At 53.3% G+C, this 22951-nt stretch overlaps 2 protein-coding genes across 14 annotated transcripts in view; both read left to right on the forward strand.

Annotated features, from left to right (window-relative positions):
- Positions 1 to 9230, forward strand: part of Gdpd5 (glycerophosphodiester phosphodiesterase domain containing 5) — an 80413-nt gene extending 71183 nt beyond the window's left edge. For 7 of the 12 annotated variants that reach the window (XM_006507633.2, XM_011241738.2, XM_006507634.2 and 4 more), the window contains 8 exons: positions 348 to 498; positions 1139 to 1357; positions 1830 to 1987; positions 2267 to 2414; positions 3807 to 3889; positions 4352 to 4366; positions 6129 to 6241; positions 7314 to 8339. In XM_006507633.2, coding sequence (XP_006507696.1) covers positions 348 to 498; positions 1139 to 1357; positions 1830 to 1987; positions 2267 to 2414; positions 3807 to 3889; positions 4352 to 4366; positions 6129 to 6241; positions 7314 to 7468 — 1042 coding nt within the window. In that variant the 3' untranslated portion in view covers positions 7469 to 8339. Of the gene's footprint in view, positions 1 to 347; positions 560 to 1138; positions 1358 to 1829; positions 1988 to 2266; positions 2415 to 3806; positions 3890 to 4351; positions 4367 to 6128; positions 6242 to 7313 lie in introns of those variants that run through there. The other 5 variants (NM_001362167.1, NM_001362168.1, NM_001362166.1 and 2 more) reach the window with 3 other exon arrangements.
- A 1245-nt stretch (positions 9231 to 10475) lies between these two features.
- Positions 10476 to 21377, forward strand: Klhl35 (kelch-like 35). Of its 2 annotated transcripts, none has more exons than XM_006508220.4 (7): positions 10476 to 13459; positions 15605 to 16459; positions 17519 to 17703; positions 18312 to 18430; positions 19040 to 19228; positions 20097 to 20285; positions 20551 to 20960. In XM_006508220.4, the coding sequence occupies exons 2-7, from the start codon at positions 15606 to 15608 to the stop codon at positions 20752 to 20754; spliced, it is 1740 nt and encodes a 579-aa protein (XP_006508283.1). In that variant the 5' UTR covers positions 10476 to 13459; position 15605; the 3' UTR covers positions 20755 to 20960. The 2 variants fall into 2 exon arrangements, with proteins under 2 accessions (XP_006508283.1, NP_082421.1); NM_028145.1 differs by lacking the exon at positions 20551 to 20960 and adding an exon at positions 21062 to 21377 and having other exon boundaries at positions 13359 to 13459.
- Positions 21378 to 22951: the final 1574 nt, after the last annotated feature.

Raw genomic sequence — 22951 nt, forward strand, 5'->3', positions numbered from 1 at the left:
GGCCAGGTTCCACCATTTAGTAGCCATGGACCTTGAGCTAAACGCTTCCTGCTTAGCCTCCGTTTTCCCCATTATCAAGCGAGGCAGTACTTCCCTTCTATCGTTGCTAAGTGCACAGACCCACTTTCCCCAGCCCTCCCCTCCCCAGCTGTCTTCCCCACTTGACCTTCGTAGAGAGCCAAGGACTTGTCCCTTGAACCCTTTGAGGTCCTCACTGGCCTAGGGGGGGATCTGCAGCTGAGATGGACACAGAACAGCTATGTCGTTTGAGGGCGGGGAGTAGGGAGGGTGGTGATGGGAACAGATGATATCTCTGAGTGGGCGGTGACAGTGATCCTCTCCTGCAGCCTGGATGGTGTGCCCTTTCTCATGCATGACACTACCCTGAGGCGGACCACCAATGTGGAGCACCTGTTCCCGGAGCTTGCCCGCAGGCCTGCTGCCATGCTCAACTGGACTGTCCTGCAGAGGCTCAATGCCGGCCAGTGGTTCCTCAAGGTTTGCCTGTACCTGGGCCTGCCTTAGGCATGGGAGACATGGAAGGCTCCTAAAGAAGGAGGCAGGTGGCCTTCAGCTCAGATGCTCCTGACCAGGCTAGCCAGTGACCCCCCCCTCTGGTCCCTTGCATCTGGACCCCATAGCTGTCACTGCTTGTGTGGGGTCTCTGTTGATTGGCTTTCCCTCTCATGGATGCTGATCTTTAGTAGACTTGCTGAAGCTGCAGATGCAGGGCTGGGGATGTAGCTCCGTTGGCAGAGTGCTCACCTAGCGTGTACCAAGCCCTGGATCCTTCCCTAGCACCACAGAACCCTGATGGGGTAGGGCAATCCCAGCAATAGAGATGAGGGTAAAGCGGAACAGGAGCTCAAGGTCATCTTTGACTACAGAGTGGACTCACGGTCACGCTGGACAGGCTCTAAGCAAAGGATTCACTTGGAAAGCGAGGGTGGGGGAGATAGGGCGGGGAACATAGAGGCAAATGTCAGGCACTCCTAAGACCCCTACTGGGCCACAGTCAATTGCTCAACATATCCACAGCCACTGGCAGCCCCGGGTCTCCATGCCCCATGGCCAGGAAGGAAGGCGTTTGAAAGCTCCAAAGACCTAATGATAGCATGCATGTCCCTGTTTCTACCAGACCGACCCCTTCTGGACGGCCAGCTCCCTGTCACCCTCCGACCACAGGGAGGTTCAGAACCAGTCCATCTGCAGCCTGGCAGAGCTGCTGGAGCTGGCCAAGGGCAATGCCTCGCTGCTGCTCAACCTTCGGGACCCGCCCCGTGATCACCCCTACCGTGGCAGCTTCCTCAACGTCACACTGGAGGCCGTGCTGCGTTCAGGCTTCCCCCAGCACCAGGTGGAGCCCAGTGGGTGACCCCTGCTTAGCCCCCTGCATCAAGACCTGTTCCCTTCTCCAGACTTCAGTTTCCCTGTTGGCGAAACAGGGCTGTGTGCACCTTATTTTCCTGACTGGCCCATTGTGGGGACAACAGATCCTTTGAATCTCTCAGAGGAGGGTGGTGGCCCACATTCTCTGGTTACTTGAGTGGAACCTGGCCCAAATCACTGTGGTGTGACCGTTTGGGAACCTGATACCACTCTGACAACACAGTTTCTCTAGATGCTCTTGACTGTGGTCAGAGGAGGGGAGGGTGGGCTTGTCCATCTTGTCTTGACCAGGCAAGCTGCCCAAATTGTTCACTGTGGGCTCTACTGCTTCGGACAGGCCCCACTTTGACCCTTGAAGGGTCTAGGAAGTCTCAGACCCTCTCCCCGAATCTGGAGGTGAGAGGTCTGACCAGCCTGACCACCCTGTCTCCTGCCGGCAGGTCATGTGGCTATTTAACAGGCAGAGGCCTTTGGTACGGAAGATGGCTCCTGGCTTCCAGCAAACATCTGGATCCAAAGAAGCCATCGCTAACTTACGGAAAGGTCACATCCAGAAGCTGAACCTCCGCTACACTCAGGTGTCCCACCAGGAGCTCAGGTGCCTGCCCTGTGCCACCCAAGGTGGCCCTGGAGGAGTGAGGGACTGTGTATCCCCCCAGTTCAACCCTCCACTTAGCACATGTGGGCACAGTGCAGAATACACAGGGAGCCTTGGCACACAGGGTTTGGGAGTGAGATGGGAACCACTGAGCAGTGCTGGTGCCCCTGGACACAAACACTTTCCTCCTGGGGTGGCTGAGAAAGTGTCTGGCTATCAGAGGGGTGCTTCTCCAGCTCCCCACAGCAAAGCAGCTAAAGACCTCTGTCCCCTGCCCAGGGACTATGCATCGTGGAACCTGAGTGTGAACCTGTACACTGTCAATGCACCGTGGCTCTTCTCCCTGCTGTGGTGTGCTGGGGTCCCCTCCGTCACTTCCGACAACTCCCATACCCTTTCTCGGGTGCCTTCTCCACTCTGGATCATGGTGAGTTGGAGACTATGAGGCCCGAGGACATCCATCTTCCTGTAAGGGCTCTCCCTGGAGGGGATGCAGGACATCCAGGGATGGTAGCATCCATGGTGTATGGGGTTGGGGGTGGGAGGTATGTGTAGGCTTAGACAGAATGGAATTATCATAGCTTCTAGGTCTGCATTGAAATTCTGGGGACCCTGGGCCTGACCCATATGAAAGATCACACGGCTTAGTGATAACTCAAGAAGCTAACACTTTCCTGGGTCATGGGTGCTACTCCTTAGATTTAGTTTTAAAGGAAAAGTTGTTCCAGAACGAGGCTGGAGGGCAGGGCAGGTCTACACAGAGGACTGTGAGGAGATCAGTCTTGGAGCACCTGAGACCAGCTGAGCCCCTGTTCCTGCCCCTGAGATAACCCTGGGGATGAGGCAGAGGCCCCTTGCCATGTCCCTGAGGCCACAAAGATAGGAGAAGGCTCCGTAGCTAAGGGTGGCAGAGGTGGCAAGTCAGAGCTAAGTTACCGATGGTTTCATGGAAGAAAGGTGTGGGCAAGGCCAGAGGAGGGCCTCAGTCATGGAGAGGGGGCTATGGAGGCCTGGGTCATGAGCTTTAGACTCATACAACTTATCATGACCCCTGCCAGTCCTGAAAGACCCTGCTTTTCAGCTTCCATCTGCCCACGGTCCTTAAACACCTCCTCTAAGGTGACATGAAATAAGTACTAGGCAGGCAGCAGAAGCACACATATTGTAGTGTTCAGGCCTGGGAGTTGATGGACAGAAAAGTGCCCCCCATTAACCAAGGGTACTGAGGACACATATATGGGGCTTGTGATCAATGTCCTACTGTCTGACATGGGTGCCCCATACCTATTTGTAGGGTCATATGTCTGTCTGCTTGGCCCATGGTATCTCACATGCATTATCATTTGTCACTTGCCTTGAGCTCCTGTAGCTTATATACACTTGAATTTCAACATACTACCTCTACCTTGATTTTTGTTGTTGTTGTTGTTTTGTTTTGTTTTTTCTCTGTGTAGCCCTGGCTGTCCTGGAACTCACTCTGCAGACTAGGCTGGCCTCAAACTCGGAGATCTGCCTGCCTCTGTCTCCCAAGTGCTGGGATTAAAGGCATGTGCCACCACGCCTGGTGCCATACACTCATGCATGCATACATGTTTGCATACACACACACACACACACACACACACACACACACACACACACGCACGCACACGTGCACGCAGCCCACCACACCCCGAGTTCATTCCTGCAAAATAAAACAGTGAGAAGCCTCAAGCTCCTTCCTTGCCCATCCTTGTAAGAGGTCCCCCAGTCTGTGGCCCCTCGTTATAGATGAGCTGTACATACACTCATAAGCTAATCTTGGTTCATCTCTCCACAGCCCCCAGACGAGTACTGCCTCATGTGGGTCACTGCCGACCTGATCTCCTTCAGCCTCATCATCGGCATCTTCGTGCTCCAGAAGTGAGTAGACCCCAACCCCTCCATAGCCTGCCTACCCCATCAGGCCCAGCTCCACCCTCAGCAGAAGCCAGATGGTCTCTAGAATGGGCTCCCAGCTCAGGACTCAGAGCCAAACCTTGCTCTGATCTGCTGTGTGGTATCTATCTGGTGGCTGTTGCCCCCTCTGTGGCCATTCTGCCCACTGTGAGCCAGTGCACGGGCTCACTCCTAGTAGGACCAAGTGCTACTCTGCCAGCTGAAGCCCCTTGCACCCCTTAAGACAGCTGGCATGAGGCTGCCATGGTGGAATGGGTGGTCTGGGAAGGGGAAGATGCTGGGCCAGCCTGGGGCCCTAGGCAACCAGGAACCTAGGGGCTGGGGTTGGCTCTTGACTGACGTTCTCTCTCTGTCCCATCCTGCTCTGATGGCGCACGTCCCTCCTTTCTCCCCTCCCCCTCTCTGCTGCACTCTGGCATCTCACAGCTATCACTTGATCAGGTAATTCTGGTGTGCTCCCCTCCTGCTCCTCTCTCCCCTTCTGGCCACTCCCTTTCCAGGTCTGTCTGAAAGCCGATGTGCACCAAGCCCTGAGCTGGGTCACCTTTGCCCGTCTCTGCCTGAAGCACGGGCCCTTCTCTGCCTTCCCATCCCCTCCTTTCTGCTCTTTCTTTTCCTTTTTTTTTTCCCTTTGAGACAAAGTCTCACTGTGTAGCCCAGGGTGTCCTCCAACCTTTGATCCTCCTGCCTCAGCCTCCTGAGTGCTGGGATGTCTTCTTCCTGTCTGGCTATGTGTGCTGCACTTTCTGGTCCCTACTGCAGTGTCTGCAGGTGTAGACCAGTGTTTTCTTGGTAGGTGTTGACCCAGTTTCCCTCCACCAGACTGTCTCCCCTGGAGAGAGGGTTCTCACCTCCCCAAGTCCAGCACTCAGGGGGCCCTTTGCCACCTGCCCAATGCAAAGCCCAAGTTTCTGTTTCTCTCCTGCTCCAATGGCTTTTGACTCTTGGGACTTCCTTTCCAGTGGTTCATGCTGTTTCTCTGTATCTCTCCCACAACCTTTTCTTTTTTGCTGTGATCCACACCCTCATTCCTTTCTCCTTCCCCCCCGGGGAGACCGATTTCACCCCTCAACCCCTGGTGGCTTTCCTGACCCGGATGTGCCTAGCTGTAGAGACCCTAGCCTGATACTCCCCCCCCCCCGTGGGTTCTAACATTAATTTCTAAGATGAGACCTTAGTATTAGGGGTGGTCAGGGACCTTAAGACTTGCTGGGTCAGGCTGCTTTGTTGACCAGCTTCTAGGTCTGAGGCTAAGAGAACCTCGACCCTGGCTATGGGACTGAGCCCTTGACAAGAAGTCTACTCGCGCATTCTCATTCCACTTGTAGAGTACACAGGCGCTGCCTGTGTGGTTCTGAGCCCAGCAGACAGGCACAGCCCCAGCAGGGTCATTGTCTCCTGTGGGTCAGGAATAGCCAGAGAGAGGACAGGGAGCCATGGGAGATGAATCTGGAGAGAGATACTTACTGTGGGCCTCACCTGTTCATTCATTGATTCAACAAACACTTGCCTAGCCTCACAGCGTGCCCGGCATCGAGGCTGGCACTCGGGGCCGGCCAAGGAGCCAGAGGAACAAGCACTGGCCCACCGAGGCGCAGTGCCTTCCCCTCCAGCCTCCTGCTTCCCCTCTGTCTGTCCTACTACCCTGTCTGTCCGTTTCTGCTGTGTCGGCCCCATCTATAACCCCACAGTGAGTTTTATATGGAGTCTTAGCTGCCTCCAACCACCCAGCAGGGGTCCATCTCCTGGGGAGTCAGGGGTGCTTATTTCTAAGCAGATAACTCCAGACCATGTTCCTCTAGCATCTTTGTCCGGGGACCTGTGAGGGCTAGTCCTAAGCAAAACCTCACTGTCACTGTCCTCTTTGGCCCCTTCTGGTTTTGCTCAGCCTGTTGTGTTAGTTGGTTTATAGGAGGTCATCAGTGTCCTATCTGCTAAGCTCCTTCCTCCCAAGACTGTCGCATCCAACGAGAGCCAGGGTATAACATATAAAACTGCCTTTCCGGGTCAGGGTGGCTGATAAAGGAGGTGGGAGAGAGGCAGGAGGGCCCTGGCTGGAAATCAGTACACTACCCCTCTCTGGGCCTCAGCTTCCCCATTTGGATCATGGGTCTCTCAGGCCACATGAGGAGAGGCTCTGGGCAGGGTCTCTGCTCCTGGGAGGCTGGGGGAGGACCTGATGCTCACTGGGCCGTCTCTGCAGGTGGCGCCTGGGTGGTATACGGAGTTACAACCCAGAGCAGATCATGCTGAGCGCCGCTGTACGCCGGACCAGCCGGGACGTCAGCATCATGAAAGAAAAACTCATCTTCTCAGGTGACAGCCTGTGCGGGCCCTGGATTAGGTGGCACACATGTAATACATCAGGACAGGTGGATGGCATATCCCTCTTTCCAGGTCCACACCCACGCACGTACCAAGAGACAGAAACACATGTGTGTCCTCATCACACAACCCCAGATCTTGAGGCTTAGTATGAGCCGTGGGTTGGTGAACAAATGTGACAAGCTGGAGTGTGGGGGTGGGTGTTTGTGTGAAGGCCCAAGGCCTTTCCTTGGTTCACACATGACTTCCACAAGTGACAACAGCGTTCTTTTCCGTCCCTGCTGGCATTCCTGGTCTATGAAGGCAGCTGTAAAGACCTGTGCGGAACTGGGTGTCACTGAGGCTCCTCAGAGAAGAACTGAGTCAGAAAGTGTGCTCAGGGCTCCCTGGGGCAGCAAGAAAGGTTTGAGGTGGTGATGTGGCTGGGTGTGAAGGAGACTGGAGGTGCCTGGGTAACGGCTTGATCAGACACTAGGAGGAGTGCTTCTGTGGACACGGGTGTGCCCCAAGGTGCTGCTTGTCTGGGCGTAAAGAACCAAGCAGCATTCCACAGAGCCACCTTCCAGAACCTCGGCTCTGCCCAGTCACCTCCCAACACCAGGACACGGGCGATTGTAGATCGTGAGAGGGCTGGATGAACTGGGCTGGCTTGAAATATGAAGTCCCAGCCCAGCTTGGGGAATCAAGGAGATGTCTAGTAGGCATCCCATACCAGGGATGGGAAGCTTGAGCTAGATTTTAGGAAAAGAGCTGTTGCTGGGGAGAGAAGACACTGGACAGAGAGAAGGCAACGTGTGCAAATGCCCGGAGCAAAGTAAACACTGGGTAACAAGCCCCCGAGGGTGCATTAGGTTTCTGCAACAGGAGTTCCAGGGGGCAGAGGACTAAGGGCCTAGGAGGGACTGAGGAGGCCCCTGAACGCCAGGCTCAGTGCCCACAGGCTCCATGCTGACTGGAACCAGTGATTACATCTGTCTCCGAGTGCCTTCCTTTCCCTCTGCCTGTCCCCCTGTCCTCAGAGCCAATCTTCCTCGCTCACATTCTGTCTCCTCTGGTCAAACAGAGATCAGTGATGGTGTGGAAGTCTCCGATGAGCTCTCCGTATGTTCAGACAGCAGTTACGACACCTATGCTAATGCCAACAGCACAGCCACCCCCGTGGGCCCTCGAAATGCTGGCAGCCGTGCCAAGACCGTCACAGAGCAGAGTGGGCATTAGCTGAAGATCTGTCTGCCCAACTTGTACCCAAGGTAGAACCTAGAAGAGAGGAAGGTCTGATGAAAAGAAGCTGCACCTAGAGGGCCCGGGAGCTGGCTCCTCAGCCTACTTATGTGCTCCAAGCTCCTTTGTCTGTTCCAGTCTCTCTTGCATGAGTGGGGGGGTGACCAAAGGGGCCCTCTCCGCTGAGGCTCAGCTGGACCAGGACTCCAGCCTCTAGATGCCCCTGCAGGCCTGGGGCTTTTCATCCAGGAAGCGAAGGCCTGATCTCCTGGTCCACTCTCATAGTCATCCTTGGCCTCCCAGCCTGGAAGGGTTGGTGAGTCACTGGGCTGTGCCGTGTGCCACAAGCAAGTGGAGGACGTGGATGTCTCCCTATGCCCACACCTCTCTATTTATCTGTCTGTGCTGTGAGATGACTAATGTTCTCACCCCTGCCTTGAGGACGTTGGCTGGGCCTCCCTCTTGGGGGGGGGGGGGTGTTTCTACGCTCTGCACCCATCTCAAAGCACAAGGAAGTTCATCTCAGGAGAAGAAAGCAGTGGCTGTGGTGGAGATGCGTTCCTCCCAACCAGCTCCCTTCTACCACTGACCTCTCTGTCCCTGAGAAGCAGCTGGAGAGGACCGGAATCACAGGCTCAGGGCTGTCCTGCCTCACACCCAACTGTCCAGCAGGCCTCTGGGGCAGAAGAAGCCTTGAGGACCAGGTGAACGACAGACTGATCTGACCTCAGGTTCCCACAGCAGCGGCCACAGGGCAATGGGCCACCTGGGCGAAGCACATTGGGCTCAGTCAAGCATGGGCCTCTGGCCAAAGTTGCCTACAGTAGAAGGAACCCAAGGGCAAAGACAATTAAAGCTGCCATCTTGATGTGTGTTGTCTCTGAATTGTCAGTGGCAGTTTGGGGACCCAGCATGCTGGGGTTGGGATTAGGTGTTGGCCCCGGGTTTTGATGAAGAGCCATTTTGCAGATGAAAGTGAAGACTACTGGATATCTGAGTCCCTCCCTTGATCAGCCATGATGCCAGGACTTCAGCAGCCCCTGAATTGTACACCCAGTGAACACCCTTCAGTTATGTGGAGCAGGATGCTAAAGTGACCATCCAAAGTCACATAGGCAAAGCCAGGGCTACTCTTTGAGAAGCCTACATCCACACCCTTAACTCTTATGCTTAAAAACTGTCTTTGGGGGGAGGGTGGCACATGCTTTTTAAGAACTTACCTTTTTTAATTTTAAAAAGTTTGCATTTGTGTGCATGCATTCATGCCACTTGCATGGGGGCACCCTCAGAGTCTAGAATAGTATGTTGGCTCTCCCGGAGCTGGAGTTGCAAGCAGTGGTGAGCCACTTGATAGAGGTGCTGGGAACTAAACTTGGGTCCTCTAGAATAGCAGCCAGAGCTCTTAACCACTGAGCCATCCCTCCAGCCCCCAAAATGTCTTTCTAAAAAAATAAACTCCAGTGGGCTGGGGAGATGGCTCAGCAGTTAAGAACCAATACCTAGCGCCAGAACACTCACAGCTATCTGTGACTGGCCCTTATTGTACACACGTGGTATAGGTGGAACACTCATCTACATAAAGTCATTTATTTTTTTGAGTCAGGGTCTCTCTATGTAGCCCAGGCTGTCCTGGAATTCATTATGTAGACCAGACTAGCCTTGAACAGAGATCTACCTTTCTCTGTCTCCCTAGTGCTGAGATTAAAGGTGTGCTCCATCAAAACTGGCTCTTAATAAAAAGCAAAACAACAAAACGAAACAAAAAACAACCTTCAATTCTCTTGAGAGGGAGGGGGACAGCAGGGCCTGCATGCACCCTTTGTAACCATCTAGGAATGGTGCAGCAGAGTGAAGTGTCTGCAGAGCCTGGGTCAGGGGGTCCTTTGTGGTGACATGGAGGACAAGTCCTGAGTGCCAGGATGCATCCTCACCTTGCAGAGGTTTGGCTGTGGGTCTGACTGAGACAGGCTCATACCCTTACTTAGCATGAGAGAGGGCACCTGGGCTGGAAGTCTAACACAGCCCAGGGAACACAGGTGTCCATGTCCCCTCCTACCTCTCAGTGTTCCCAGCTCTGCCCTCTGCCCTTAGTAAGGGTCAGCCATGGAAAATAGGGAAAGCCTTTAAGTCTTGGGGCTCTGCCCAAATCTGCATGTCTTGAGTGCATCCTGAAGGGAAGAAAGCTGAAGCCCTGCCCCAGCTTGCACTAGGTCAATGCCTCTCTACACAGTCCCTTGGGTGTCTGGGGGGATTTATCCACCATTTTCCTCACCACTGCACATCTAGCGAGATCTCCTTCTGTGGCAGAGATAATCTCTGCCTGTCCCAGGACACAGGTAGAATCAAACCTGATCTGTGAGGCTGGGAAATGTGTACAGTCTTACCCATATGATGTCACGGCAACTGTCTAGCCTATGGAAAGCCATTCGGAAAAGATGACACATTTTCATGAAATCCTCTCCCTGTCCAGTCAACTCCCCTGGGCCATCTGGACAGGGTACCCAAGGCTCCTGGCCATGCTGGTGCACATGAGACACCTTGCAATCTTAGGTTGGGGGTGAGGGATAAAGAAGGGTACAGAACTTAGAGTCCCACTCAGAATCGCTAGCTGCATCCCACCCTCATCAGAACCTGATTCCAAAATCCTCTCCTGCCCAAGGATGACCAGGCCACCTCCCTGTCACCAAACAATGAATGGCAGTCCTATCTCCATCCTCCAAGGCCTTCAGCCTGCGCTGCACCTTGGCTTCCCTTCCCTAACTTAGGGGTTACTGAAAACCCTGCCCTGCTAAAGCCCCCAGGAGATCCCCTTGACTACAGAGGACACCTCACTGCCCACCTTACAGAGAAACAAAAGAGCCTCTTCACCTTCTGGACACTCCTGTGCCTCACTTCTTCCTCTCTAGTGCCTTCTCTGTCCAGATGAACCTCTATCTCCTGCAGGCCTCTTTGAACCCTCAGCTCCTTCCCAAGTCTAAAGGTCTTCAAGCCACTCACTTCCTTTTACAGTGTGTGTGTGTGTGTGTGTGTGTGTGTGTGTGTGTGTGTGTGTCACAGTACAGATGTGAAGGTCAGAGGGAAACTTGTGAGAGTCAGGTCTTCCAGAGCAGGAGCTTGAGGCAGGAACTGAAGCAGAGACCAAGGAGGAACACTCCTTGCTGGTTCGCCTCCCTGTGGCTTGCTCACATGCCTTTTATGAAGCCCAGGACCACCTGGCTAGTATGGCACCTCCCATCACAGTTGAATCCTCTTACATCAATTAGCAATTAAAAAAAGGAAACAAAAAACACAAAAACCCAGACATGGCCACAAACCAGTTACAAGGCAATCCTTCAGTTGAGGCTCCTTCCCAGGTGACTATGGGTTTGTGTCAGGTTAATAACTGGACCTATGACGGGGTCCCAGAGACTGACCTTAAGTTATCAGATTTGGCAGCTTGTGCCTTTCCCTGCCAAGCCATCTCCCTGCCCCCATGATGCCCTGTCTCCGCTATACTGAGAAGTTCATTCAGGCAGCTTACCACTTCCTGGAGCGGAGGTCTTGGTTACTTTTCTATTCTTATGCTAAAACATCACAACTTGGGGAGGAATGGGTTTATTCCATTTTACATCTCTCAGGTCACTGAGGTAAGTCAGGGCAGGAAGTCAAAGCAGGAACCAGAAGGCAGGAACTGAAGCAGAGACCATGGAGGAACAAGGCTTACTGGCTGGTTCCTCATGGCTTGCTCAGTTTGATTTCTTATACAACCCAGGACCGCCTACCCTTCCCCCAACCCGAGGGATGGGACGTCCCACATCAATCACCGACTTAGAAAATGAGCCTCAGGCTTGTCCACAGGCCACTTAGGTGGAGATGTTTTCTCGGTTAAGTGTCTCTCTTCCCCAGTGACTTTTGCTTGTGTCAAGTTGACATAAAATTAGTCAACACACTGGGCTGGCGAGATGGCTCAGTGGTTAAGAGTGCTGACTGTTCTTCTGAAGGGCCTGAGTTCAAATCCCAGCAACCACATGGTGGCTCACAACCATCCGTAATGAAGTCTGATGCCCTCTTCTGGAGTGTCTGAAGACAGCTACAGTGTACTTACATATAATAAATAAATAAGTCTTAAAAAAAAAAAGTCAGCACAAGCTGCGTCCACTGACAACCTCAGCTGGACTTGAGAATGCACGCTCTGCGCTAGATTTTTACCACCAGAACAAAAAACCAGAGTAAAACAACATAGTAAGAAGTAGGATTTATTTTTCAATACTTGGTAACTTAACTATTGCTACTAGGAAGAGTATCATGGTGTCAGGGAGCATGTGTCAGAACAAATGACATACTCCATGGTGGGCAGGAGCCAGAAAGCAAGAAAATACAGGGCCAACCAACTATACCCCAACTTGAACTCTCTGCCACTTCACAGTAATACCATCAAATTATTAGTCCATTAATGGATGAGCCCATTAGAAAGGTGCTCAAAGACTTCTCCATAGTACCACCAGCCTAGGGACCAAGGTACCAACTTGTAGAGCTTTAAAAATAATTTTTTTTGGAGACAGGGACTCACTATATAGCCCTGAGCTATCCCAGAATTCACTAAGTAGACCAGGCTGTCCCAGAACTTGCAGAGATCCTGAGTATTGAAATAAATAGCATGTACCACACTACACCTGATCTAAATTTTTCTCATTTTTATTTGTTATGTGCGGATGTGTGAATGTGCATGGGTACCTGTGTGCTACAAGTATGTATGTGAATGGGTTCTCTCCTTCCACCTTGTGGATTTCAGATATCCTCAGGCATAGAAGCAGGTGCCTTTATCTCTGAGCCATCTCTCTGGCGCCATAAAGCCTTCCAGGGGACACTCTATACTCATACCAAACCATAATATCTCCCATCTTCCACGATCTCTAAGCCTACCTGAGCCAGGCAGTATCGGGCTCTAACACACAGAGGTAACTCCACACAAAGGGCAGAGTCACCATTACCCTCCTGCTGATGAGCGACGTCAGGCCGAGGGGCAGGCATCGATGTAGTCAGTGTTGTCCAGTGACAACACTGTGACAGTGACAGTATGACAACTGTGACAGTGTCCTGACACAACAGGACAGACGCTATTGGAGGCCACCTCCTCCCTGGATTGCTGTGCTCCTGTGACAAGCCCTGCAGTCCTTCACAGAGGCAGCAAGAGGTCCCACACCACCCTCTAAACCCACACTGTCTGGCTCCGGGAGGTCAGGTGGACTCAGAGCCATCCCATTCTCTCTCCATCCACTTCAATGTGCTCAGTGCCAACACGTGCTCCCACTGTGTCCTTTCCACTTGGACACCACACAATACACACAACCCAGAAGATCCTGGTCACACCTGCATGAGCATCTGTCCACACAGACACCTTATACTCATTCCTTACACACACAAACCCGACATGCAAATGACCAGTCACAAATACAGTGACAGGAACGCTGTGAGGGAGGAACCTGTGTGAGTTGGTGACAAAGAGGCAGAAGGGAAACCAGGATCCACAACAAAGGCAGCCACATTCTTGGTTACATCCAAAGCTATGTAGTCACATGTCCCCAGAGCCCAAGCACCCCAGTACTACAGTCACTGTGTGTATGCACTCACACACATACAAGTTCTAGAAACACCTACACACTGATAACCACCCATCTACCTGAAGCAGACACCCCAACCTTCAAAACACCGCAGCCCACCATAACACACAACCAATTCCACGCTTATCTACACTCCTCCCTTCCAAAACTGGCCCAAGAGTGGAACAAAAGCCCAGTGCCCATTCCTACCGGCTCCCTCTCCTCCCCTCCCCCCCTGGCGCCCAGACAGACCCTTTGTCCTCCCGCAGCTGAGCCCAAGTGGGAGTCTAGGCAAAGCGAGAATAAAATCAGCTCAGGCTGCAAGGCAAGCAGGCAGAGCTGGCAAGCGGCAGGCACAGACAGGAGCAGCTCTGCCAGAGAAGCAGTCCCAGGAAGAGGGCGTGGCCAGGTAAGAGCCAAGTACCTGGGTTAGCAGTTGGCTAAAGTGGTGTCTTGTTCTGAGGGGCGTCCACCCAAAGTGTGAGCCTGTGTGGTGTGTAAGAGTGTATGTGGGGGTGGAGGTGTGTGTGTGTGTGTGTGTGTGTGTGTGTGTGTGTGTGTGTATCCGGGGTAAGAGCAGGATAGTGGCTCACTGAGCCAGTTTCACAGGCTGAGACTCTGAGATGGAAGAATGCTGACAGAATCCCTAACTTCTCATGCATCCTTGGACTCCCAGACGATAGACTCCATGGTGGAAACTGAGTCTCCCACTATCGTGTCCCTACAGTTCCCTCAGCCTAGGACAGAGGTGGCAGTAGAATGCGTAAGTATTGGCACAGTCCACCACACTAGCAGGCAGACTCCTTTTGCTGAGACCTGCCTTCCTGGGTCTCAGCCTAGAGAGTAGCTGTGTCCTAGGCTAGCTAAGGACAGCCCTGCTGCACTCTGACAACCTGTCTCATTTCCCTCTGTGTACGCCTGGTCGTTCCTTGAGGACTCACCTCCCCCCTGGCAAGGGCTTCCAGGTACATGGTGGACTTGGGCTGGCAGCCTCTATCTGGGCTACAGTCCTTGTCCACCAGGAACTTATTTCTTATGACTCTGAGGCAAGGGATCCACCTACATGGTCCTGCATAGGCTAGGAGAGGCAGGCTGATCTGCAGATGGGACAATGTAGGTAGGGAGAGGCAGATAAGAAGCAGAGATGAGCCATGGAGTAAGTTCCCACAGAAAGGAGACCTCGGTCCATTTACAGACCAGGCCAAGTACTGACTGTGTGTTCTTAAGGACCAAGTCCTAACCAGGGTGAACGGCCTGCAATCTGTGGTGCGTTTTCATACACACCCCTTCACTGACCCTCACAGCAATCCTCTCAAGGGCAGGCTCCCTCCATATGGCTGCTTCCTCACAACTCCTCTAAGGGTCAACTTACCCACACCCCATGCTGTAAAAAGGTAAGCCGATGACTGGGGCATACTACAAATGCAGCAATTTTATATACTTCATCCAATAGTTACAGTTCTGTGGCTAGGAACTCTAACTATTCTGTTTCATAAACGGTGCCAGTGGCTTGCCTAGGTGAGATCACACCAGACTAAAGGAGGATGATAGCTCCATGTGGTCCCTAGAACCTGGATCTTCCCACTGGAGACTAGAAACATCTCTCACTCTTGCTTTTACACAGCTAATTCTGCCCATCTCAGGAATCTCTTTCCTATCTCTGCCCCAACTGTGTTTATTATCCTTTCTGAGCTCCCCCAATTCTCCTGAGATCTCTCAAAGGACCTCTGCCCTCGCTCTGAGATCCAGAAAGGCAGGAATTATGACTGTTCAGCACATGCGCGCGCGCACACATTCTAATAAACACCAGTTTAAATAATACATGAACTTGACCTTGAGCTAAGTACTGAGTTCCTAGTACACTACTATAGAGGAGAGTTTGGTCAAGGGAAAGTACCTACAAGAGATCTAAAGAAGACACGAACACACACACGCGCACATGCACGCACACACACACGCGCACATGCACGCACACACACACGCGCACATGCACGCACACGCACACACACACACATGTCTAGTAGGGTAGCCTTAACCCTTTTACCAGAGACTACAGCTCGTGCAAAGAGACCATCCCTATACAGACATTTTGTCCAAGTTTCTGCAAACTCCCTGAAGGTCCCTCTTTAGAACTTGGGAGTGGTCTTCCTGTCAGTGGTAGCCATGGAACACCACTCAATCCTAGTTGAAATCCCTTAAACACTGCATAGTCTAGACTCCTATGAATCGTTCCACCACCACCCCCTTTTTTTAAACGCTCCTCAAATTATCTTATTTGAGTCTGCCATCTGTTTCCTGCAGAGCCTGGCAGGAAAAGCTTACCAAATCTGAACAGGAAAGGGCAATATGGCTCCCACTGGAGAGGAAGAGTGGACACAGAAGGCATGGCTGGCTCACAGCCATCAGGAGTCAAGATGGGGTGATGGGGTCAGTAGGTGCATGGTGTGAGTGCACGGGAAGTGAGTGGTGAATGAACTAGTGAAGGGAAGCCTAAATGTTCGGGAAGTCCACCAGCAGGCCCATCTCCGACGCGGTCCGTGTCCTCTCCCTGCAGGATGAGGGAGACCCCGGAGCGCGAGGAGGAGCCGGGCACAGAGGCCCCGTGCGCCGCGTCCTGCCACGCGCAGCGCATCCTGCAGACGCTCAACGCGTACCGCCGGAGCGGCACCCTCACCGACGTGGTGCTGCGCGCCGGAGGCCGCGACTTCCCGTGCCACCGCGCGGCGCTGAGCGCGGCCAGCGCCCACTTCCGCGGCCTGTTCGCGGCCGGTCGTCCAGAGCGCGCGGCGGCGGTGGTCCCGGTAGGACCCGAGACGCCGGGGACGGCGGCGGCCCTGGCCGTGGTGCTCGACTACGTGTACGGCGCGGGCGTGCGGCTGCGCGCCGAGGACGAGGCGGCCGCCGTGCTGGCGCTGGCCGAGCGGCTGGGCGTGGCCGGGCTGCGGGAGGCCTGCGCGCGCTTCCTCGAGGGCCGCCTGCGCGCCGCCAACAGTCTGGCGCTGCGACGCGTCGCCGCCGCCTTCTCGCTCGCCTCCCTGGCCGAGCGCTGCGGCCGCGTGCTGCGCCAGGCCTTCGTGGAGGTGACGCGCCACGCCGACTTCCTGGAGCTCGCGCCCGACGAGGTGGCGGCGCTGCTGGCCGATCCCGCGCTGCGCGTGGCGCGCGAGGAGGCCGTGTTCGAGGCGGCCATGCGCTGGGTGCGCCACGACGCGCCGGCTCGCCGCGGGCAGCTGCGTCGCCTCCTGGAGCACGTGCGCCTGCCGCTGCTGGCGCCCGCCTACTTCCTGGAGAAGGTGGAGGCGGACGAGCTGCTGCAGGCGTGCGGCGACTGCCGCCCTCTGCTGCTCGAAGCCCGCGCCTGCTTCATCCTGGGCCGGGAAGCGGGCGCGCTGCGGGCCAGGCCGCGGAGGTATGATGGCCTCCGGCTTGCTTACCTTGAGCTCCAGCGAGACCTAGTGTCTTCCCCAGCTCTGTTCCTACACTGCCCATCTTGAAATGTCGCCGCTTCATAAGCTTGGTACCTGGCGTCTGTGAAGGAGGAATGCATTCTATTCCATGCCCCATCTGTCATTCTCACAAACAGGTCCCGTAGGGATCTGCTCTCTGGGGACCCACAGGCTAGTAAGACAACTAAACATACAAAAGCATGCAAAACACCCACTCCACCCGTGATATGCCAGACCCAGAGACTATAGTCTTCAACGGCCCTTCATACCCAAGGGACTGAAGGCAGGGATTCATGCTGTCTCTAATGCTGAGTAAGAGTATGACACAGTGGGTTAGGAAAGCACTAGCCAGAGAGTTTGGATAACCTGATGAGGCCAAAGGGTGGTGGAGAGCTTTGCGGAAAGCCTGAGTTAGCTTGCTCATTGCAATTCCCTATTAGGAGGTGGCTAGGGGAAGGAAGGGTACAGTACATTAGCTGTTGGTGACAGAAGAGTCATATTCAAAACTAAGCGTGACTCTGAGAGCCCGTAATCCATAAGCCTCAGTTTTCTCCTCTGTAGAAGGCGCAATAGTCCTAACAACCATCTGAAGGACTAAACAACAAAAGGGGAAGAAAGGCTTTTTCCCCCTGTAACTTAGAGGCCAGCAGACTGGGGTAAGAGTTAGTGACTTCTTCCTGTCTGTAACCAGAGGTCAGGATGGAAGTGGTGGCTTCCAGGGGCAGCTGCCAGGGTAGGCAGAAAGCCAGCGGCATTGTCTGGTGTGATCAAAACAGAAAGGACCTGAGTTGGAAGCCTGTAAATCCAGTGCCAGTGCCGAGTAAGCAGAAACAGGATAGGGAGTTCGAGAACAGAGGCTGTAGAAAAAACAAACCCATGTGCTGAGGATATAGTTTAGAGAAGAGCACACAGCGCTCTGGTTCAGTAATCCCCAGCACCGTTTGGGGGGCGGGGGCGCACAGCGTGAGAAGAACAGCAGTGTAGGTGTGGATCTAGAGGTCTTGAATTTATCCCCACCCCAGGTTCATGGACTTAGCTGAAGTGATCGTGGTCATTGGCGGGTGTGACCGAAAGGGGCTCCTGAAGCTGCCTTTTGCGGATGCTTACCACCCAGAAAGTCAGCGCTGGACCCCACTGCCTAGCCTGCCTGGTTATACACGCTCTGAATTTGCCTCCTGTGCACTTCGAAATGACATTTACGTTTCTGGTGAGGGTACAAGTAAAATAGGAGCCTCTAGTTTCCCACCCACCCCCTTATATTTTCCTCCAGTGAGGAGATGGGGGCTGGTTAGTGACTAAAACTGTGTGGTCCAGCAAAGCCTAGTCAAAATGGGAGTGCTGATGCTGGGGTTTGGGCCGAAGGCTTTAAGCCTTGGTGTTAGTCTTTGCTCTGACAAGAGGCTACCTGGTATTCAGTCGGCCATTCCTGGTCCCTAAACTCCATCCTCATTTCCTATATGGAGACCCTGTAATAATCCTAATACCTCAGAGAATGAGGATGGAAATGAAGGCAAAGCTTTAGTAAAGAGAGATGACTGTGCCCCGTCCACTCCACCACTGTGCAGACACTCTGCTTTCCCTTGGCCCAACACACATTCTCAGTGACACTTGGGGACACTCCTGCTTTGCTTCCCTGAGCACAAGATGTGTCACACCACAGGCATCCGGTGAGCATTACCGTCCCCTCTCTGGATCTCTTAGGCCTGTCCATACCGTCTTAAGCCCTCCTTTGGATTTAGGAGTGTTTATGGCTCTTTGGGGGCATTGGGGGTTAGTAAGAGGGCTATAAAAGGACAGCTGCCTCTTTTTCCATAGGAGGTCACATCAACAGCCGTGACGTCTGGATGTTTAGCTCCCATCTGAACACCTGGATCAAGGTTGCCTCAATGCACAAGGGCAGGTGGAGGCACAAGATGGTGGCCCTGCAGGGACAGGTAGGCACATGCTATGGATCCAAGGCAGAGATGGTCAGAGGGGCAAAGGGGGAGGGATCTGAGGCCCCCAAAAGATAAGGACTTGCTGAAGATCCCATAATAGTGTTAACAGTCATCATTGCAGCTGGGTACTTGGGAAGCTGAGGCAAGAGGGTCATGAGTTTGAGGCCAGCCAGGGCTACATAGCAAGACTGTCTCAACATCACCACCCCTACCAGATAAATAGCCAACACTGAGGAATACAGTGGTGAAAGGTTTAGGCTTTGGTACCAAACAGACCAGGGATTGAGTCTTGACTCTCCCACATATAAACAAAATATTGCCAGTTATATTTGTAAACATCGTTCAGCAGTCAAAGACAGGAAGTGGTAGGTGGGTTGTAAACCCTTAGTAACCACTTGGGTTATTACTAAGCATCATTTGCAGCAGACACCAGCCCCTGTCACCTGCATTGAATAGGGAAGGGTTCCTGAACTAGGAAGAGAGGAAGTTGGCCAGGCAATAGCTGTGCTGCGACGTCCCTGATGGGCTCAGAGAGTGAAGCAGTGGGGCTCTGGAGTCGCCTGTAGCTCTGAATCCAGGGGCCCTGGCCTCTGTTCTTGCCCTCAGCTCTTTGCAGTAGGTGGCTTCGATGGCCTGAGACGCCTGCGCAGCGTGGAGCGCTATGACCCGTTCTCCAACACCTGGGCAGCCATAGCGCCCCTGCCGGAGGCCGTGAGCTCTGCAGCCGTGGCGCCCTGCGCTGGCCAGCTATACGTGATTGGGGGCGCAGGACAGGACGGTGTCAACACTGACAAGGTGGGCTCAGGCTTTATGGTTAGGGGACTGTAGAGACTACAGGAAACAGTATAGCCTACTATGTGCAGGCTAGATCTGGGCACTGGTGTGAGCCAGTCTATTTCCTAAATCCCGTCAGCACTCAGGGAATCTTGACCTCAGCCAAGCACACGCCTTTAATCCTAGCACTGGGGAGGCAGAGGTAGGTCAATCTCTGGGAGTTCTAGGCCAATCTTGTCTACAGAGCAAGTTTCAGAGCAGCCACTACACAGAGAAACCCTGTCTCGAAAATCCCGGAGAGGGAGGGGGCACTCCTCAAAGGTTACTCAGTCAGCAGAACACCTGAACTCTTCCGATGGCCCATGTGGCTTTCATAGATTTTAAAAATGAAAAGATCGGGGCTGGAGGTCTGGCCCAGTATTCAAGAGCACTGGCTGCTCTTGCAAAGGACCAGAGTTTGGTTCCCAGCACTCCTGTGTTAAGTGGCTCACAACTGCCTCTCACTCTAGCTCCAGGTTTGTCTGGCTTCTGCAAGAACCCATTGATACACAGAAACACATAAAAACAATGTTTTTAAAAATTAGGAGTTGGGCAGTGGTGGCGCACGCCTTTAATCCCAGCACTTGGGAGGCAGAGGCAGGCGAATTCCTGAGTTTGGGGCCAGCCTGGTCTACAGAGTAAGTTTCAGGACAGTCAGGGCTATACAGAGAAACCCTGTCTCGAAAACAAACGAACAAACAAACAAACAAACAAACAAAAATTAGGAGAGGTAGAACTGGTTAAAATGCTTTTCCTCTATTCAAAAGATGATGATGATGATCTATTAAAAGCTGCCAAGTAGCAGAGCAGTTCAGGGTGAGGCTCTTTTACCACTGTCTTCCTCCTACAGGTGCAGTGCTTTGACCCCAAGGAGGACCAGTGGAGCCTGCGGTCCCCAGCACCCTTCTTGCAGCGGTGTCTTGAGGCTGTCTCCCTGGAAGACACCATTTATGTGGTGGGAGGCCTCATGAGCAAAATTTTCACCTATGACCCTGGCTCAGATGTCTGGAGAGAGGCAGCTGACCTGCCCAGCCCTGTGGTAAGTGGGGCTCCCTGGCAAGCTCCTGCACTGGCCCATTCGGGGTAGAGACCCACTCCCAAGGCTCTGGAGCCCCAGGCTAGAGGTCTTGCATGATCCCACTGTAAATGGTTTCACTTGGTCCCCTTGCTTGTCCTCCCAGTGACAAATCACCTCTCATTTCAGATGAGAAAGGCCTTAGAGAGGTTGGTCTAGGGCCAAAATGTAAGGTAGGACATAGAATTCAAGTTCTGGGACTGAGTAAGGGAGTTGGTCTGTCCCAAAGGTATCAACTAGCAAAGAATGGACAAGAGACCTACCTGCTAAGTTCCCTATTCCAGTGGCATCAGTGACCAGAGGCGCAAGTTCTGACTCCCACAGCCCCTTGCTCCCCCTGCACCCACCTGTCACCCCAAAACTCCAAAGAAACTATGTATCAGGTATAATTGGTGGTTCCTGTCCATTTGGGTCCTGGATGACTCAAGGCTGAGGCTTCCAACTTCTCTGAATACGACTGTAGGATGGTGTCACTGTTCCCGTGTGTACAATCTTCCAGGCCTGAGCACAATCTTCTAAGCATATCTTTAGCTTTCTGGCTAAGATCAAATGAAGGCTATGCCATATTCAATGTAGAGGATGGTTATTCTTTGAACTGTGCTATGAGACCTAAGACATAAAGCATGTGACTTGTCTCGATGTCATCTGGACTGCCTGGTCAGGCTGTAGGGCAAGGCTCGACCACATAGCAGTCCCTGGCTGCATCCCAGTTAACTGTTTGTCTGTCTGTCCCCACTCAGGAGAGCTGTGGCGTGACGGTGTGTGATGGGAAGGTCCACATCCTTGGTGGGCGGGACGAACACGGGGAGAGCACCAGCAGTGTCTTCACCTTTGACCCTGGCACTGGGCAGGTGGAGGCCCAGCCATCCCTGCAGCGCTGCACCAGCTCTCATGGCTGTGTCACCATCGTGCAGAGCCTGAGCCGATGACTCAGAAGGGGCAGTCTTAGCCAGGAGAACATTTGGGCATGGCACTTGGCTCCCTCCTGGAACCTCCATGTGAACAGTCCTTTAACTTATTTCCCCTCTTCTTACAGAAATAAAACCTTTTTCAAAAGTTGGGTGTGGCCGGGCAATGGTGGCGCACACCTTTAATCCCAGCACTAGGGAGGCAGAGGCAGGCGGATTTCTGAGTTTGAGGTCAGCCTGGTCTACAGAGCTCCAGGACAGCCAGGGCTATACAGAGAAACCCTGTCGGGGGTGGGGAGTTGGGTGTGTTCCAGCTCATGCCTGCTTAGCTAGAGAAGGATCCCTAGCCTCCACTCCTGCTTTTGCAGCTTGCCAGGACTCCTGTGCCGAAGCAAGCCACTCCTTAGACCACTGCAGGAGTGTATGAACAGATAAATTACTCAGGTCTGGCCATGAGAGGCTAGGGGCAAGGTGCCATCCATCAGATTCTGTCTGGTTCTGTGTTCTCCTTCCACCTGAGTTCTGGGCATCAGGCTGGCATGGCAAACACTCCCAGTTGAGCCATGTCACCACCCCCACTTGTATGCTGACATTAGATATTAGGTCCTAACATTGATTTTGGAGGAACACTTACATTCAACCTTTAGCATACCCATTACCCCATTTACTTTGCTTACTGTAGATATTACAACTTCTGAGTCATGGTACCTGTGGGGAGGTCAGAGAACAAACTGTAGTCAGTTCTTTCCTAACGTGTAGGTTCAAGGGACTGAAGTCAAATCATCGGGATTAGCAGCAAGAGCCTTTGCCCACTGAGCCACCGCTCCAGGCTCAGCAGTTTTGTTTCAGGGCAGAAGACACCACAGCCACAGGCCAGGATGTACCTGGACTGGCCACATCCCCAACATCAATAAGAGGCACAACTCTGATGCCACAATACACTCAGTATGGCTCAGGGATCCAGGACACTGAGAGAACTCCTGGATGGGAGAAAGGATAACACACCAGAGAGGCTGACGATGCAGTCCTGGGTACTGGCCAGCCCCAGCTGCAGACACTCATTTGCACTCAGATTGCCTTTTGAAGACAAGCCTGTTTGTTTTCCCATCTCTCCCATCCTCAGTGCCCGAGGGTCATGTCTGCAGGGTCTCTCCAGCTGGGGCTGCCCCATCACAGCCAGGCACAAAGGCTGCAGTCCCAGCTGAGCTCCAATAGCAGAGATTAGGGAACTGTGGCCATCTGGACACCGCTGATAATGACAGTGAGTGGGCGGGCGGGCAGGTGGGGGCGGGCGGGCAGGACAGACCCACGGATCCTGCCTGTCCTCACCCCAAGAGGACACAGGACAAAGCACTAGCACCTATCACATGTCTACCCAAGAACAATAGGAGCCCATCCAGGGCAAGCTCTTTTTCTAAAGGATGTGGATGCCTTCCCTGGAAAGACACCTCCTGAGGGCCAGGCAGTCACCCCAAATTCCCCATTCAGACTCCTTTATTCTCTGCATGCTGTATCTGGCTGGACACAGGCAAGTGAGACAATTAAGAACATGTAAGAGGGCTGGCGAGATGGCTCAGCGGGTAAGAGCACTGACTGCTCTTCCAAAGGTCCTGAGTTCAAATCCCAGCAACCACATGGTGGCTCACAACCATCCGTAATGAGATCTAACGCCCTCTTCTGGTATCTGAAGACAGCTACAGTGTACCTATGTATAATAATAAA

Source organism: Mus musculus, chromosome 7 (genome assembly GCF_000001635.26).
Source record: "Mus musculus strain C57BL/6J chromosome 7, GRCm38.p6 C57BL/6J".
Lineage (NCBI taxonomy): Eukaryota > Metazoa > Chordata > Mammalia > Rodentia > Muridae > Mus > Mus musculus.

Excerpts from the sequence above, each read along its gene's own strand:
- Klhl35 (XM_006508220.4), top strand. The coding sequence starts at position 15,606 with ATGAGGGAGACCCCGGAGCGCGAGGAGGAGCCGGGCACAGAGGCCCCG. Across the intron at positions 16,460-17,518 it reads CTGCGGGCCAGGCCGCGGAG|GTTCATGGACTTAGCTGAAG; the intron begins GTATGATGGCCT and ends TCCCCACCCCAG. Across the intron at positions 17,704-18,311 it reads AAATGACATTTACGTTTCTG|GAGGTCACATCAACAGCCGT; the intron begins GTGAGGGTACAA and ends CTTTTTCCATAG.